Source organism: Ornithodoros turicata, chromosome 4, assembly GCF_037126465.1.
Source record: "Ornithodoros turicata isolate Travis chromosome 4, ASM3712646v1, whole genome shotgun sequence".
NCBI lineage: Eukaryota > Metazoa > Arthropoda > Arachnida > Ixodida > Argasidae > Ornithodoros > Ornithodoros turicata.
Genome location: NC_088204.1, coordinates 34299336 through 34316590, shown reverse-complemented (window position 1 = coordinate 34316590; position 17255 = coordinate 34299336). Strand labels below are relative to the sequence as shown.

Sequence of the window (17255 nt, the reverse complement as noted above, 5' to 3'; positions counted from 1 at the left end):
CATTGAAGAAATGTGCCAGTTTCTGCTTTACTTTATAGACTCGTCTTGATTACCGAAGCAATGATAATCCATTTGTTCAATGGTTACAGACGCAAGCTGAAGGTGGGGGTGAAGCTGGAATGCCTCCTTTGCAGAAAGAAAGTGACGTTCAGACCACAACAGGTATATTTGGATGTTATAACTGGTTTAGTGCCTCTCTCATTTGTTAAATGACTGTGCAGGCACCCTGGCACCGATGGAAAATTTGCCATCCACATCTGAAATTCGTCCTCCTGTACTTCACTCTGGAGAGTACTGCCACCACTGTGGTCAGCTGCTCCCTCCAAGTTTGTCTACTTTGCCTTACAAGCCAGTGACACCTGCAGCTGGCACTTCAGATGTTTCAATTGCTAGTGAATCAGGTGGGTTGCATCACTTGTGTTGCACTCTTGTTATTTGTATACCCATGCTGTTTCTCGGTAGCTAGAGCAACCATAATTTTACTCGCAGATCCTGAGGATGCCACAGATCCCTCACACATTCTACGATCATCAACTCCCGTTGTGGAGGATGCAGTGCCTATCAGTGAATGCTTCATTGAAGAAGTGCTGGAAAGGTAGATTACCTGTCTGTTTTTTTCCTATAAATAGTGTTGTATTTCGTGGCACCTAACAAAGGGAAGCATTGTTCTGTTACTGTTGTTGCAAGTGTATGCTGGTGGTAAGGTGTTCCATGTTGAGTATCCTCCATCTTTGTTCACATATATTTGGCAGATAATCCTTATGCCTTATGCTTCGTAACTTATTAAGCTTGACTTAGCATGCTTTAAGAGGCCGGTTGACCAAACACCAGCACAAATATCTTGAACCCGTCATGTGCATTCTCCTTGTCAAGGCCACTGCCTCACCAGTGATGCTTTTTATTGTCAAGAACTCCGTTGGTGGATTTGTGTTGCAGAGCTATTGCATTCAGCTTGAATATATCTTTGTTGACTATGCAACGGTTTTCTATTGGCAGTGCTGAACACCCATTACAAGTCATGGAAGAAAGGGAGTCGCTCTGGGATGATGAACCCTCATCTTCTGATGAAAATTCAGAGGGTGATGAATGGTAAGCTATATTTCAGCTAATCATTGCACTGCTTTCACACTGTTTACGAAAAGTGGCCGGAGTGCCATTCACGCATGGTGACACACACAAAAAAAGTCAAAATTGCAAAGTCATTCCGGTCTTACAAGTAAATTCCAGATTGAGCACAAAAACTGTTCAGGCAACTGTAAGAGGCAGAGGAAAAATTTGTGTACTATAAATGGCATTACAGACAGTATAATAATTTATTGCTGAAAATAATGATAGAGACCCCACTGTGAAATAAATCATGCTGACAAGCACAATATTACACTGTTCAGCACTGTATTGAAGAAAAAGAACTAAATATGGCACTTATGGAGGAACTGAGGTGTTATTTGCAACACTTTTCAATGAAGATACCTCACACTTTTGATGGGTGTTGTGTCAGAATAGCCACTAATGCAGTAATACGCATTTATGGGCACAATCACACTAGTTCAGCTGATTTCCCATTATGTAATTCAGGCTCATGTGTTCAGAAGGCTCAAATGGAGTAGTGGCTCTAGTTATGGAACAGACATCATCGCCCATGAAGTGTTCATCAAAGCTGTGTTTCCCATTTTGTTTCCCAGTGTTCTAATTAATTGCGTGCAGCGAGATAAGCATGATGTTTCACTACATCTTCAGATGTACATGTATCATGTGCTCTTATTTTTCTTTGTGAACAGTGTGGACCCCAATGATGAATCGTATCGTCCTGAACTGTGCAGCGAAGGCGATTGGTGAGTTATTTCTGAACTTCTAGTTGTTGTACATGTGCAATATTGCAATTCTTTTAAGAGGCTGAACTTTAACATATAGCAAATTTTCAGCGATGTCAGTATACTGGAGGAGCCGCAAGTGGGCACTGCACAAGAGCCCAAGTATATTGTGTTCGAATCGTGCCTCATGCAGCTTTTCCAGCGGTGCCCGCAGTGTCTGAGACCAGACTGCAATGTGCAACTCTTCTGCGTTAGGACAATGGTAAAGGCCACCATCATCTGTCCCAAATCGCACATAACAAAATGGTCTAGTCAGCCAACACACCACGGGAAGCCACTGGGGAACATCTTACTGTGCAGCACCATACTGTTTTCTGGAAGCAGCCCAACGCAGACACTGCGGCTACGCAGCTTCCTTGGTGTCCAGACAGTAAAGGCCACACAGTACTTCAAGTTCCAGAGGCTCTACATGTTTCCTGCTGTCACTGAGGTGCGCAATTCTTGTACAGTGTGGTAAAGGAATCGATGGTGACACCATTGCTTATTCTTGATAGGTGTGGAACAATGAGCGGCAACTGCTGTTGCAGCAGCTGAAGGACAAAGAACTGTGCCTTGCTGGAGATGGCCGTGCGGACTCACCAGGCCACTCAGCAGATTTCGGCACATATTCCCTGATGGAGACCGGAATAAACCGCATCATCCATATGGAGCTGGTGAAGGTAATTCTATACTTTTTCACACAACGTGATCCTCCTAAAACAATTGATTTTTAGCCAAAATAGCATAATAAATAGATATGCCAAAATAACATAACGTAGGAAACAAATTTTCAATGCACGACAAAGTGTAACCTCGTTAATATTTACCCGCTTAAATGGCGGTTCTGCTTTAGAAGTGCTTGTGCAGATTCCCCAAAAGCAGAAAGTGCACAATTAAAAATGTATGCTTCACTATGTACTGCAGGCAGTCAGTTCTGAATAATATAGTTATGTATCCCAATGATCTGAAAAGGGGAACATAACCTTTCCTTGTACTTACGCAAAGTTGTATAACAATGTTTCCACTCAGTGGGGTGAGAGAGGGATATCGTACTGGACTATGTTTGGCCTACAGTGTATTGTGCCATGAAGACTGTTCTGAAGTGTGTATGTGGTGCAAGAGAGTGTTTCCAGATTCTTGGCACTATTGACTAGTAACCACAATATAGCAGATTATATTTATTGCAGCATATATTTGTGGCATTACAAAATTTCTAGAGATTCTGCCTAATATAGATATTAACTCAATGACTCCCAATTGGTAGCTCCCAATCTCATACAAATCTTTTTTTAGTTCTTTCCCAGTTTCTGTCTTTGCTTGATAATTGTGATCACTGTTTAACCCCGCGGTTGTCCAGACCCTACTTTCCCCGCATAAATTGCAGCATAATGTGTCCACGTATAGATTTGTGTATATTTGCGTTATACAAATAAAAAGGTGCATGAAACTTATATTAATTACCAATAGCAACTATAACTCCAAGTTTCATTTTCTTTTAACAGTGCTGCAGTGGCAACGTTTTACAGTTGTAATAACCTGAAGTATTGCTTTTGTTGTTTCAGTCTACTGAAGTGTCCTCCAGCAACAAAATGGAGAAGGAGGGACTGGAGCGGGCATTAAATGCACTTGCAGATGAAGGCATGAAGGTGAAGACCTTGATCACCGACAGGCACACGGAAATCAAGGCCTTCATGAAGACGTCACACCCAGACGTGCAGCACCGTTTCGATGTGTGGCATGTAGCAAAAGGTGCCACTATTATGCTACTTTTCACTGGTGTATCACATTTTGTACCATCCACTGGGAGTTATTCCATGTTTCTTTATGTACATCCAGGTATCCGAAAGAAGATCATTGCTGCATCTCACTCAAAGCAGCACCAAGTTCTTCAAAAGTGGTCATCAATCATAATCAATCACCTGTACTGGTGTGCACGAACGAGTGATGACGATGGCGAGCTAGTTCTGGCAAAGTGGCAGACTATCCTCCGCCATGTCATTGACATTCATGAACACCCAGGCAGCCTACATGAAAGGTGCGCACACGGGGACATTGGTGAAAGGCTTTGGCTGCACGAAGGTACGAGGTGAAGCTTCTTGTTGGATACGATGTACAACGGTACCCAATTTTCTGATTCGATACAACAGGAACAGAGACTTTCAAAAGGTTGGAGAAAGTTATTGCATCTCCCTACCTTCTCAAAGACGTCCCAAAGCTTTCACCACATAAGCAAACATTTGGACTGGAGGCCTTCCACTCGGTCATCATCCACTTTGCGCCAAAGGCATCGAAGTTCTCGATTGATGGCATGTGTACTCGGTAAGCATAATTCACTTTCATTCTTGTGATGATAGTTCTGCGCTCCTTAAACTGGTAAAAGATGACTTCACAAATGAAGGCAATTAAGGATTGCTACCCTTTGGAGTGACTGCTCTTGTACAATATTGCATACAATATTTGCGCACTAAAACATTTACCTGACTTTCATTGATTATTGGGGTAATGTCTGTGGTGGTATACCGACCCACTATGGTTGTACAAAATTCCAGAAATGCACAGCAGCAAAGTAGTGATTTTTAAGTATGTAAGTTCATAAAGTTTTATCCTTTCTGTGTAATGCATTCCTGCCTTTTTAAATCGTGTCGTTGAGATAGTAGAAAAAACAAACAAACAAAAAGAGCAGCTTTGTCTGGCATGACAAAATTAATAGACGAATACAGCATGAGAGAACTGATGTATTGGCAGCTGGGGCAGATGAAGGTTGTAGTGCAGATGCGCTTCCTTTATGAAATTTTCACAAAATTAAGAATCTGCCTGCATTCAACAATTTCTTCCTAGTTGTGATCATCATTTATTGTCAACAAAGACAAAGTTGTAACACACATCAGACCACACCGAGCGAAGTGGGGTTACATCCTACCTATTGAGACGGGCTTATTGTCTGTGAAATTATCGAAAGTTACATCTTAATATTGCTTTTTGTCATAGGAAATGAAAAAGAATACCTGTTTTTTACATTGTGCCTTTTCCTGCACTGCAATGCTGTTGCTGTTGCAAAGATCATTTATGTTTGCGAAATGTGCTGTAGGTACAAGTCTGGTACCTTACACACTTCAGCAGGGAATGGTAACACTCATGTGTCACACCTTTTAGTTTCGCTAGCCTAAAAAGCTACCAGTTTTCTATGTTTGTAAGCAGAATTGCTGGCAAGGTTCATAGAACAAGGAATTGCATGTGCAGCAGTGAGAGGAGTATTAAAATAGTGCAAATAGTGAAACCTAGCTTTATCTCAAGGGTGTAGCTTATATGATGAGTAAGTCATTGACGGAAGAATTTATTTTTATAATCATAACATTGAAGCCAAGTGGAAGAACAAGGTGCATCAACAAGGAACAAGTACAGGGGCATTAGCCAAGCAGGATGCCCCTTAGTAGCTGGGACTGCAGCGGAACATCTAAATTGAAAAAGAATAAAATATTATATCATAAGGCACACAATATCAGGAGGTATACAGACCAATGAACCCTCGATAAGATGGTGATGGAAATGTGCACCGTATTTTGGAAACACAGCATCCAGGAATCTTTTTGCGCCTTCCTCGTCCAAGGCGACCCCACATCCAAAATGTAAAGTTGGAATATGCTGTGAAGCGTAGCTTACTATAAGCAGTAATGTTGCTTGTATAAAATATAGGGTTGTGCTCTGTTTTACGAGCGGTACCAGTACCAGTTATTATCAGTGCAGCACTCCATGTACGATGGTGTGTAATAAGTGATATACCTCATGTGAACCTCCAGCAGTTCTGGATGCAGACATAACGGATGGAAAAGAGGGTGCAACGTTAAGCAACTTACACCAGCGTCGCTGCACGCATTTCGCATTTTCTCTATCTCACTGCAGCACATATACTCATCTGGGTTCGCGGGGTTGCAGCAGCCGCAGTGGCACCTGTAAACGTGTCGTGAATGCTTTGCAGATAAAAGCATAAGAAATTAAAACTGACAGCACTTGAACATACCTGTAAACGTGTCGTGAATGCTTTGCAGATAAAAGCATACGAAATTATACCTGACAGCACTTGAACATACCTGAAAGCGGTGCGCAGTTCATCCTCTGAAGGAGAAGGATCAGTATCTGGTGAGGCAGGTAGGTGCTGCTCGTTCGCGATCGGTCTGGGGTCCATGTGGAATGGACCATCTTCGGGATCGTCGTCTAAGAACCACGCACTTTCAAAATCGTCCTCGACAGTTTCTTCACTTGATGAACCATCCGTATATTGTTATGGCGTAACAGCTCCTTCCATATCGCGCCTCGCATCGCTACTTTCGAAACGTCGCATTGCGCTGACTTACGCAATCAGTGTGCGGTATGGGAATTTTGCGATTTTCGCGATGCTTATGTTATTGGCGTACAGTTTTATTTATACATGGTCGCAAATTTCATGGTCAAATTTCAGTGCATGGCACTGAGCTCAACACATCTCTTACTGCAGGCTCCCCTCATTGCTGCAATTTGCTTTTGCCAGCCATGTCACATGCCACATGCCAAACAACGAATTAAATAATCTTTATCAGTCTCAGTACTTGGAACATTAAGAACGTCTATGGATTATTCAAAAATATGGGGTTTTCAAAGACCGTCCACTATACCGATGACGAAAAACATGACGATGACAAATTCTGCAACACCTGCAGAGAAGTTTCACCATACAGCATTGTGTAGGTGTTACATATCCCACAGACTTGGGCTCATCCTTGATTGAAAAAAAGAAAAAAAAGGACAGACACTTGTTTTTGTGCTTTTAGAACTGGCAATACCGAAAAAGTGAATTAATTTATAGTGCCTGTAGTGCCATTTTTATTGCCCAAATTGAATTTGTTATGCCTATGACATGTGCCAAAGACAGATTTTTTTTTGTTTTTACATTTTTAGGGTCTAATGGTATACAATTGCCTTTGTCCGATGCTGGAGAGAGTGAACATTCGTGATTGTTGTTGTAGTTAAAAGTGCTGTGTGATTTGTGAAGGGTGTAGTGCCTGGCTGTGCCTTCACAGTTCTACATAAGACCATATCATTGTGATCAATATTGTGAAGGGGCTTATTATTTCATTCCCCGCATCACCACCTGCAATGGGGTAGAGTAACGGCCCTGGCGATGGAACTCCGCATTCATCATTCATCGTCTCGAAATAAAGTTGTTGTTGTTCCAAAAGAGAACATGATAAAGGTTACTTTCAAGAAACGGACGAAAACCAAAGTGGAAGAAGCCCAATGTGATTTCTATGCACTGTGTTATGATTGCTTTCCAAGGAACGGTAATTCATAATTGCAGGACAGTAGCTACATGAAAAATCTTATACCCATAGCTATATTGTATACTTGTGTCTTCATCCCGTCGCCTTTGCCTCCCGTTCCGTTCCCGTTGCCTCGCTGACAGCCACAACTGGATTTTCTCGCACACGCTGGAAGCCGGAGAAAGCCTCAGCTTTCGTCCATTCTGAAGCAGGACACTTCATCTACGTAGATGGAGCAGGTTTATCCCATCTACGTCACAAAAATGGCTGCGCCCATGGCTTGTTTCGATTTCTTTGATTAATTAATTTGCGTAGTAGGAAGACAAAATTGAGAAACGAAGGTCCTTTTCGGGGATAGTTTGATGTGCTCTTTCAGAATATCACAACCGTTTCAACACATCGGGAAATCGGCGTTACTGACCTTTGAGGTTATCCTGTAAAAACCTGCTAACTACACCCTGCCAGGTATTCTTTTCAGAAATTATAGCACGAAAGGGAAAGCCCTTTTTGTGTAATTTTACGGTATGAAAGGCCTCAAGATACTGACTTTGTGTTTTTTTTTATTAAACCAGCCACTTTGTCTAAATTATTATCTATGAACCATTGTCTGGCTTTTGTTTTTAGGTTCCTACTAGGTCTGCCCTTAACGGGGGTTTTATCGCTTTTAAAGTTATGGAGTTCCGCCCCCTAAATCCCACTTGGGGTAGAACCCAACCAGTCTTTTGCCCAACCGCTGCACCGGAAGACACGGACAGAAGTGAAAAGCACAACTCTTTAATCAGTCAACAGGGAAGCGTACACGGGGAAACATTCCTATGAACTTACATGGACTGTCTCCAAGTGAGCCGGGCGGGAGCAATCCTTCGAGAACCGCGCTCCACTCAGCCAAAAGAGGCCTCCTGCCTATTCGGTCTCGAGTTAAATAATCTTCGCCGGGAGAGACAGCCAGTTTGCCCTCTCCCGGCGAGATAACGGCGCCGCCGTGTGGCCGCGTTATCCCACACCTTCCCCCACTAAGCGAAGGAGTCAAGTCACTAATCAAATGTCCGGTAGGTCCGGGAGATCAAGGAGATGATCTTCTTGTGTGCGAGGAAGCTGGTGGGAAGGGGCCAAAAGTTCCGGCTGTAGACGACGAATAACAGCTAGAGCTGCCTGGAGGTCATGCAGGTTCACCGGATTAGACGGGGCTGGTGCTCCTTGGGTGCGGCCGAGGTGGAGGGACCCACGGCGATGGGTCTCGGTGTGAATTTGGGGCACCTGGCAGATGGGGCACAGTCTCAGCACTTCCTCCGGGCTGTAGAGTGCTGGTGGTTCGGAGGGGAACCGTTCCTCAAGGGTGAACCCCCTGAAGGGTTCTGGGATCGCAGATGGGGGGTCTCCCCGCAAGGGTCGAGCTTGGTCCCGCCAGCGTCGTCGGGAGACGTAGCTGATGCTGGCTTCTCCTAGGTCATCTAGCGTGGTCCAAGTGGCAACATGGTGGAGCGGCCGGGAGGCGGAGTGGACCAGAGCCGGTTGGGTGGGCCGACTGGACAGTGGAGGTGGAGGGTACCGACGAGGGGTCGGGACCTCGTGCGGGGCCTGCGACCAAAAAAAAGGAAAACGTCACCTCGGTTGTTTACGTGGGCGAAGGTTATAGCGGGTAATCCCGGGAACCCCGCCCTGGGCGGTTGGGTCTCTTGGGGGGATGGTTGACCGGCCCTAGGGGGACTTGAGGGAGAGCGGGCTTGCGATGATAGATCGTGGTCCTCCTCCCACCTGCCGCTGTCCGAGATGCGCTGGCTGAAGGTCTTGAGGTCTTGTACGTGGACGGGGCCCGTTTCTTCGTTGTCGCTGCAACGCTCGAGCCTGTAAGTGACCGGAGTTAGCTGTGCGCTTACCCGATAAGGACCGTCCCATCGATCAGCGAGAGAGGCAGCAAAGCCTTTCGCTGCATCGCTAAGGCGATGTGTTCGCCTTAGTACCAGATCTCCAACGCGGTAAATGACCTGGCGCCGACCTTTGTTGTACTGGAGAGTCTGCTCCAGTCTTGCGACCTCAAGACTCTCTCGTGCCAAACGAATGGCAGTCGAAATTCTATCGCGAAGATCCTTAGCATACTTCGCGTACGAACGACTAGGCTGTGCGTGCCGTGTTCGCAACGTGTTTTCGAGGGGGAACACAATTTCCCGTCCGAAATTCAAATAAGCCGGGGTAAATCCTGTCGACCTATTTTCCGTAGTACGAGTGGCAAAGCCAAGCTCCGTAAGACGGGCGTCCCAATCTTTATGCCTTTCGGTAAAAGATACCAACATCATCTTGATGTTGCGATTAACCCGCTCGGTTATGTTCGCCTGAGGGTGATAAGGGGACGTCTTTACGTGACGTATGCTCAACGCAGAGCAACTATCGACAAACACCTTACTTGTAAAGTACGAGGCGTTATCCGTGATGAGCTGGTCCGGGAATCCAAACCGGGAAAAAACGTCCAGCAGTCTGTCCCAGATCCGAGCGGACACCAACTTCCGCAGCGGGTAAAGCTCAACCCACTTCGTGAAGTGATCTGTAACAACTAACAGATACTGGTTACCACGGGGACTTCTGGGATAAGGACCCATTACGTCACATGCGACTATCTGCCAAGGTTTCTGGCTAACAATCGGTTGCAGCAAGCCGGGAGGCTGCCCTCCACGCGGCTTAGACTTCTGACATATCGGACAGCTGCGTGTATACCGCAAAACATCCTGTCTCATGCCCGGCCAAGTCGCGATACGACACAACTTAGAATAAGTCTTGCTGCCGCTACCGTGACCCGACAATGCAGAATCATGGAAGTATTTGAGGAATGACTTACGTAGCTTCCTTGGAACTACGATCCGAAAGGGGCTATCACCAACCTCCTCGTCGTCCGCCTGGGGAATGTACCGGACCAGGAGACCATCCTCGCTCAGCTGGTAGGAGTCGTACCTCTCCTCAGCGTCTTCCGTGCCTTCCAGGTTTGCTGTTTCCAGCCACCTCGACACACGCTGACAAAGGCCGTCGGTCCTCTGCACTTCCAGGATGTCGTTCCTGGTTACAATCTGTCCCCACGAGAGCTCCTCCTCCGTGACGGTCTGGTTAACCGCGGCCACAAGCTCCTGCGGAATAACGACGTCCTCAAGGGGCAACGGTGCTCGAGATAGCGCGTCTGCCACCTTATTTGAGGTTCCCTTCCGGTATTCCACCGAGAAGTCATATCGCTGCAACGTTAAACTCCAACGTGCGAGCCGTCCGGCTGGGTTTTTCAACCGCTTTAACCAGGACAGTGCCTGATGGTCAGTTTGGATAGTGAATTTCGCACCATCCAAATACATGTCGAACTTATGTAGTGCGAACATGATTGCTAGGCACTCCTTCTCCGTTACGCTATAATTGCGTTCGGGAGGCGTCAGCGTACGGCTTGCAAATGCCACGGGCTGGAGTTCACCGTGATGCTCTTGTAACAAGACTGCACCAAGGCCGTAATCGCTCGCATCTGTTTGAAGTACAAATGGGCGATTGAGGTCCGGGAGATACAAGCGGGTAGTTTCCGCAATCGCTCTAGCGAGAGAGGTAAACGCCTGTTCCTGCGCTTGTCCCCACGACCATCGTGCTCCCTTCCGCAAAAGCCAAGTTAGCGGTTGCGTTAGGTCTGCGCATCGCGGTATAAACTGTCTATAAAAGCCAATCATACCAAGGAAGCGCTGCAAGCTTTTCACATCCGTCGGGCGGGGATACTCAAGGATAGCTTTTAGCTTGTCCTCGTTCGGCCTGACCGTGCCGGACTCCACCTTGAACCCGAGGAGATCGATGCTGTTGGTAGCCAACTGCATCTTCCGGGGATTGACAGTCAATCCTGCAGCCTGCATGCGTTCTAACACCACTTTCAAATGAGAAAGGTGTTCCTGGAATGTACGTGAAAAAATTACTACGTCATCCATGTACGCCATAGCGAAATTGTATTTCGCATCGCCAAGCACCTCGTCCATCACTCGCTGAAAACTAGCGGGGGAATTAGACAGTCCAAAGGGCAGTCGGACAAATTCAAATAATCCCCTGTGACAGGTAAATGCTGTTTTCTCAACATCACCCGGTGCTATCGGAATCTGCAGGAATCCTCTACTGCAGTCCAAAGTTGTAAACACGTGGGCGGATCCCAACGAATACATGATCGAGTCTATCGAGGGAAAAGGGTACGAATCTCTTACCGTCACCTCGTTCAGTCGGCGGTAATCCACGCACAACCTTGCCGTTCCATCCTTTTTCGGCGCAAGAACCACCGGAAAAGCCCAAGGGCTGCGAGAAGGTCTCACAGCACCGGTCTCGATCATTTCATCCAGCGCAGCATCGAGGAGCTTGCGCTTATGCACACTCAAAGGCCGAGGATTACATCGCCAGGGCCTTGCGTCGCCGGTTTCTATCCGGTGCTCCAATGCATGGGTTAGACCTGGTCTCTCTGTGAACATACAGGAGAATGGCCGCAATGCTTTAGCGAGCATGCGTCGCTGGTCTGGGCTTCCTGGAAATCGTTTCAGGACGTCCTCCAAAACAGCGGGTACGACCGTCGCTGTTAGGTGTTCTGCTCCGGAAAATAGCTCAACGGACGTAGATTGTCCAGCTCCGGGATCCTGGGTCTCCTCACCAGTCCGGTTCTGCTCCGTTTCCGGCGTCGTCCACTCCATGAAGGGGTAGAAGGTAGTACCGCTTGCATGCTGGTAGCCTCCGCGACGTAAGTCCAGGACGAGTCCCATCCGGATAATGAAGTCGCGTCCCAGGATCATCAGTCCCGCCAATCCAGGCAGGTGGATGAAGCGTTGTCTGACACGTTGTCCGTCGACGGTCAAAGTGAGACGTACTGCTCCTCCGGCTGGTACCACTGCATCTGATGCGAGCCGTAGGCAGGTCCTGGTCGTCCGTACGGAAATGTTCCGCTCCCGGCACCAATCGTGGATGGTGTCACCTATCAGGGATACAGCCGCTCCAGTGTCCACCAAAGCCGCAACGTCCTTACTCAGAACGCGCGCCACGATAAACGGTCCGATGTTGCATATGTCATCCTGCGCTCGACATGCGAGCGGGACCGAGGCCACTACGTTATCAGACAAGATAGCATGGTTAGAATTCGCTTGCTTCTTATCGACATTTTCAGCAGCCGACGACAGAACTGAGTCATTCCCAATTACCGCCGCCGGCGTCCCGGGTTTCCCTGCGGGGGTTGTCTGGGGGTGGTAGTGGTCTGCTGCGGGCAGTTACGACGAAAATGACCGCGTTCACCGCAACCGTAACAACGGGGTTGTGTTCCTGCGTTATTACTTGCTCTAGAGTCGCGCCTGTCCTGCCGTGGTGCATGACGTGCATCACCGACTTCGCGCTCGCGCGGCTCTGCTCGTGCAGACCTCGCTCGGTTCCTTTGCTCATATGCAAAGGGATCCAAAGAACGGTAAACTGGCCCGGCGGACGAACCGCCGTGTGTTCCAACAGTCCCGCGGGGGTTTAATTCCGCGTCTAACGACTGTCTCGGCCCGTTCCATGCGCAGCTAGGCTCCAGCGTTTGTTCCGGCCTAGGCGGTGGGCGGTACTGCAATTCCGCCAACAAATCTGCTTGGATGACACGGGCTTCTTTAGCGAGGTCATCGAGCGAAGAAAAGCTTCGCCCCCGCAAATAAGGCTTAAAACGAGGGTGACATTGGCGAATAGCGCGGGCCACCGCTTTCTCGCTTTCCGTCGCGAGCGGTTCAGCTCTGCGGTACAGCTCTTGGATTGCCCGGGTATATTCCAACAGGCTCTCCTCCGCGTGCTGCGTTCGAGTCATGAGTTCCTCGCGCATACGCATTGCATAATCCGGGGGCAAAAATTCCTCCCGAAACAGTCGCTGAAATTCGGTCATAGACGGAAATGCGGGTTGAGACCGGCGCCACACAGCAGCTGAGCTTACCAATGCAGCGGGTAGTATCCGGCGCAGGACGGCTTCGTCGGTTGCTCCCACGGCTGTCTGGTAAGCCTTCAGGTCTGCAAGAAAATCTTCGACGGACTTGGCGTCGCTGTAGCCCGAAAATGTCGGTATCTTCAAGTTCAGGCGTAGCGGGGGTTCCGAGGACGGCTGTGCGGCGGACGTGCTACTGGGGAGCTGCTGCGACAATAAAGCGCAGAGAGCTGTCATCTGCCGAAGCAGGTCCTCCGCTACTGGCGGGTCGTCCTCGTAAACGGGCTCGAGAGGGGGCCTCTTGGGCGGCATGGCCAGCAAATGCACGCTCCCGAACTACGAACAAAACAGCAAAAGCGACAGCGAGCGAAGGGCACGGGCGACAAATGCTACAAACTACACTGCAAAATACACTAGCTGTCAGTGCCTCCCGGGCGTGCGGCGAGACTGGTCGGGCCCCACGTTGGGCGCCACTTATGGAGTTCCGCCCCCTAAATCCCACTTGGGGTAGAACCCAACCAGTCTTTTGCCCAACCGCTGCACCGGAAGACACGGACAGAAGTGAAAAGCACAACTCTTTAATCAGTCAACAGGGAAGCGTACACGGGGAAACATTCCTATGAACTTACATGGACTGTCTCCAAGTGAGCCGGGCGGGAGCAATCCTTCGAGAACCGCGCTCCACTCAGCCAAAAGAGGCCTCCTGCCTATTCGGTCTCGAGTTAAATAATCTTCGCCGGGAGAGACAGCCAGTTTGCCCTCTCCCGGCGAGATAACGGCGCCGCCGTGTGGCCGCGTTATCCCACAAAGTATGCTGCACCGAACAGCCCAATTTTTAACCATTTTCGACATAAGAGGATATGTTTGCAAAGAAAAACAAAGTCGGAATTCGTAATGTAGTTTGATTATCGGACAGTTTGCCCTACACGCGCTTGCTCGCGCACCTTCTCCCGTGCCCTCTCCCAGCTAGGTGCGAAAGCTTATGTCCCTTTCCCAAGGCGGAAGCTGGATGCGGTGGCAGTACAATGCAGCCGCGACTATCAGACGACAAATAGCCGAATGTATGTCCAGTTCACAGCGGAAACTTGAGTGTCTTGACACGAAACTTCAATTGAATGGTGATCAGGATCAACATTTGCACAGCTGGACACCATTCTGAAAAGGAAAATTTTCTTCACCGACGTTATACCGACCGTTTTCATGCTCGTCCCGTAGAGCTGAATGTATTTGTTTCCAAGGAAGCAAAAAATTGTATAAATTCAACCGTGTGCAGAAGATGAATTAAAAAGATGTTAATACCTACATGGTCTCTTCCATTATTTTATGCCTCGAGTTTGGCTATCTAAGAGCCGTGGTTTGCGAGATGAACTGGACACCCTGATACCCATAGAGATTAGATTGGAGTGATTCCGCCTTAAAGGGCGTCAGTTTCTAACTACGTTTTGCACTACGACAACGACGTTTTCTGCTATTTAAACAAATTATTTGCAGTTCCTAAACAAATGTTCGAAATTGCAGACTACGAAAGGGAATCTCAAAAGTGCAAGCCAGGCAATGAGGTTTAAGAGAAAAGGGTATTGTAAAGAGGAGCAGAAACCAGTTATCACACATTATTTGTTTTCTTTCTCTCTCTCTTGCAATACGAGTATCTCCTTCACTGAATATGGTTAGATTATCTTATGGTTATATTATATTATGGGGTATCTCCTTCAATTACTACGGTTACACTATACATAGTGAAAGATGAAAGTCACTGAAAAGGTTAGCCAGCTGTGTTTAGCCACAGTGTTCATCTTTATTCGCTACAGAATTGGTATTAAAAAACTGCCAGAGCAAAATAGATGCCGTTTTAAAACGGCACCTATTTTGCTCTGGTAGTTTTTGATAGTTAACTGCTAGAACTGAGCTGCAAATTTGTAGTTGAGTTCTGCGGTCAAGCTGAGAGCCCCTCGAAGAAGGTATGCAACTACAAGATGATTAAGTAGCTAAAATCCATTCATGAACTCTTTAATTAGGGGGGCCTCGGGCAAAAGTGGGAGATCAGTATGATAGACCATCCGAGTTGAAAGACATTCAACATTTACCAAATACTGAAACATGCGCGTGCGTGAAGATATCCACACCCACTTTTGATATGCAAATGATCCGAAACCGAAACCGCGGCGACCCGGAGCGCAGGGGATACAGTCCTCATTTCATGTAAGAGGGCCACGTGATTTGGAGCCATGAAGAGGACTGGCTTCTGTGCCGATCCTGCGGGCCAGTTTAATCGCTTTCCCGCCCGGATATGCCTCTGTCGACGAATGCGATGCGCTTCATAGGCGCGTTTTCAGTTTCGGCTCATTTGCATGTCAAAATCCGAGGATTGTTATATTAACGCTGGTCCGTGTTTCAGGATTTTTTTAAAACGTGGAAGGGGTTTCGGCTGGATGGTCTCTCATTGTGATTGTCCGCTTTTGCTCTAAATCCCCTAATTAAAGAGTTATGAAATTTTAGGTAATTATTCATCTTGTAGTTACATGCTTTCTTCGAGGGAATGTCAGTCTAGCCGTAGCACTCAAGGCATCTATTTCACTCTGCTATTTTTTTAAATAAAAAATCCGTAACGAATAAAGATCAACACCCTGTATATGAACCCAGTAATGCGTATGACACATGATTAACTGTCTGCTTTGATACTGAGCTTTGGAAGTATATTCTGCCACAGCTAAAACGTAATAACGGCCCTTCCGTGAGATCTGGAGAATATACAGTAAGTACATTCGTGAATTAATTGACTTTACGCTCGTTTTTGCAAGCAGCCCTAATTGTTATTTTACTGCTCCATTAATCAAACGCAACACGTGAGTGCCAACTGTATCGCAGAAGACAATATGCTTAGCTCATGCAAATCAAATTTAAAGAAACTCCCAGAGTTAAGTCTACCCTGTGTGGAGACGAGTGACCGGTGGTCTATCCAGAATAGAAACGAGGGATGTTGAAAAGGAAAAAAAAACAATAATAAACGAACAAAGTTGCGTTGTAACAGCTTTATGTACCATTACCAACAAAAAAGTTAGGGGGAGAGGCGAGTCGCTAAACATTTGGGGTGGGGGCTGTATAGGGTGCAGGAGGTCTGGATAAATCACTGGTCATGACACTGGAGGCTCAGACCAGTCTCCTTCCGTGACGTTTGCAGAACAGCGTGAAGAAAGGGAAAAAGTCAATCATAGTCCGCACCCCACCCACATGTTTGTTTGCGGGCTCTCTTAATAGTTGATCAGTTTGTAGCTGGGTCAGTCTGGATCAGTCTGTAGCTAGCATGAAATTTCTTGCATTTCTTGCATTAAAGCATTTCTTGCCCTGCGCTACGGTTCAGCGGCGGGGATTGACTGTTAAACGAGAAAGCTCGTTCCTTGTCGTGCCACTCGCCCAAGTCGAGAAGTGGTCTTTCTTTCACTTCTCCTTTAAAACGCGTGATACACTGTGGTCGCACAGTAATGTGTGTGTGATAAAGACGCCATGGGACTTACGAAGGTGATGCATTTTGCTTTCAGGCTCAGAGGAGGCGTGCAGAACTTGCGTGTGGTCGACGCTTCCGTGATGCCAAACGTGGTTTCTGGAAATACTATGGCCGCAGTGTACATGATCGCAGCAAAGGGAGCACATATGGTACTCGAAGACAACGGCTACTGTACCACCGCGCAAAACGATTATGACCACCGTCAGCGCCTTTCATGAATGATGTGTACAGCAATGCTGGATCGTCGGCCTCTCCACCATGAGGCTACTCAATTGATTTTCTTGGTCGCTAAAATGTTGGTGCAGTATTGACTAACAATAATATTTGCACTATGTACTAACAATATAATACAGATAATTACCGAGAATATAGTTGTTTGCCATTTGTTACATGTAAATCTACTTGCAGTTATGATCACTGTGGCTTTTTGCTTTTTATTTGAATTACAGCTCTGCGAGACCGAGGAAAATAAATTGCGCTTTTTTCGAAAGCGATTCAGTTACAAGTATTATGGAAGCTTCACACCAACGCTCCTCGCTATTTCTGTTTCAAAACCAGCGGAGCAAATGGGCACAGCATTAGGTGCGCCCATGCATATATATATGGTCTTCGGCATAATGAGGACTTCATTTTAATCCGATTGGTGTCGTCAAATCCAGATCACTGGATCACCCACAACAGACGTTAACAAC

At 47.1% G+C, this 17255-nt stretch overlaps 1 protein-coding gene across 1 annotated transcript in view; it reads left to right on the top strand.

Moving 5' to 3' along the window:
- Window positions 1-17011, top strand: part of LOC135391419 (uncharacterized) — a 30628-nt gene extending 13617 nt beyond the window's left edge. The window contains exons 3-13 of the mRNA XM_064621675.1: window positions 90-162; window positions 222-401; window positions 490-595; window positions 997-1089; window positions 1779-1832; window positions 1923-2301; window positions 2366-2530; window positions 3413-3599; window positions 3687-3929; window positions 3998-4169; window positions 16598-17011. Coding sequence (XP_064477745.1) covers window positions 90-162; window positions 222-401; window positions 490-595; window positions 997-1089; window positions 1779-1832; window positions 1923-2301; window positions 2366-2530; window positions 3413-3599; window positions 3687-3929; window positions 3998-4169; window positions 16598-16781 — 1836 coding nt within the window. The 3' untranslated portion in view covers window positions 16782-17011. The remainder of the gene's footprint in view (window positions 1-89; window positions 163-221; window positions 402-489; window positions 596-996; window positions 1090-1778; window positions 1833-1922; window positions 2302-2365; window positions 2531-3412; window positions 3600-3686; window positions 3930-3997; window positions 4170-16597) is intronic.
- The last annotated feature ends 244 nt before the right edge of the window (window positions 17012-17255 follow it).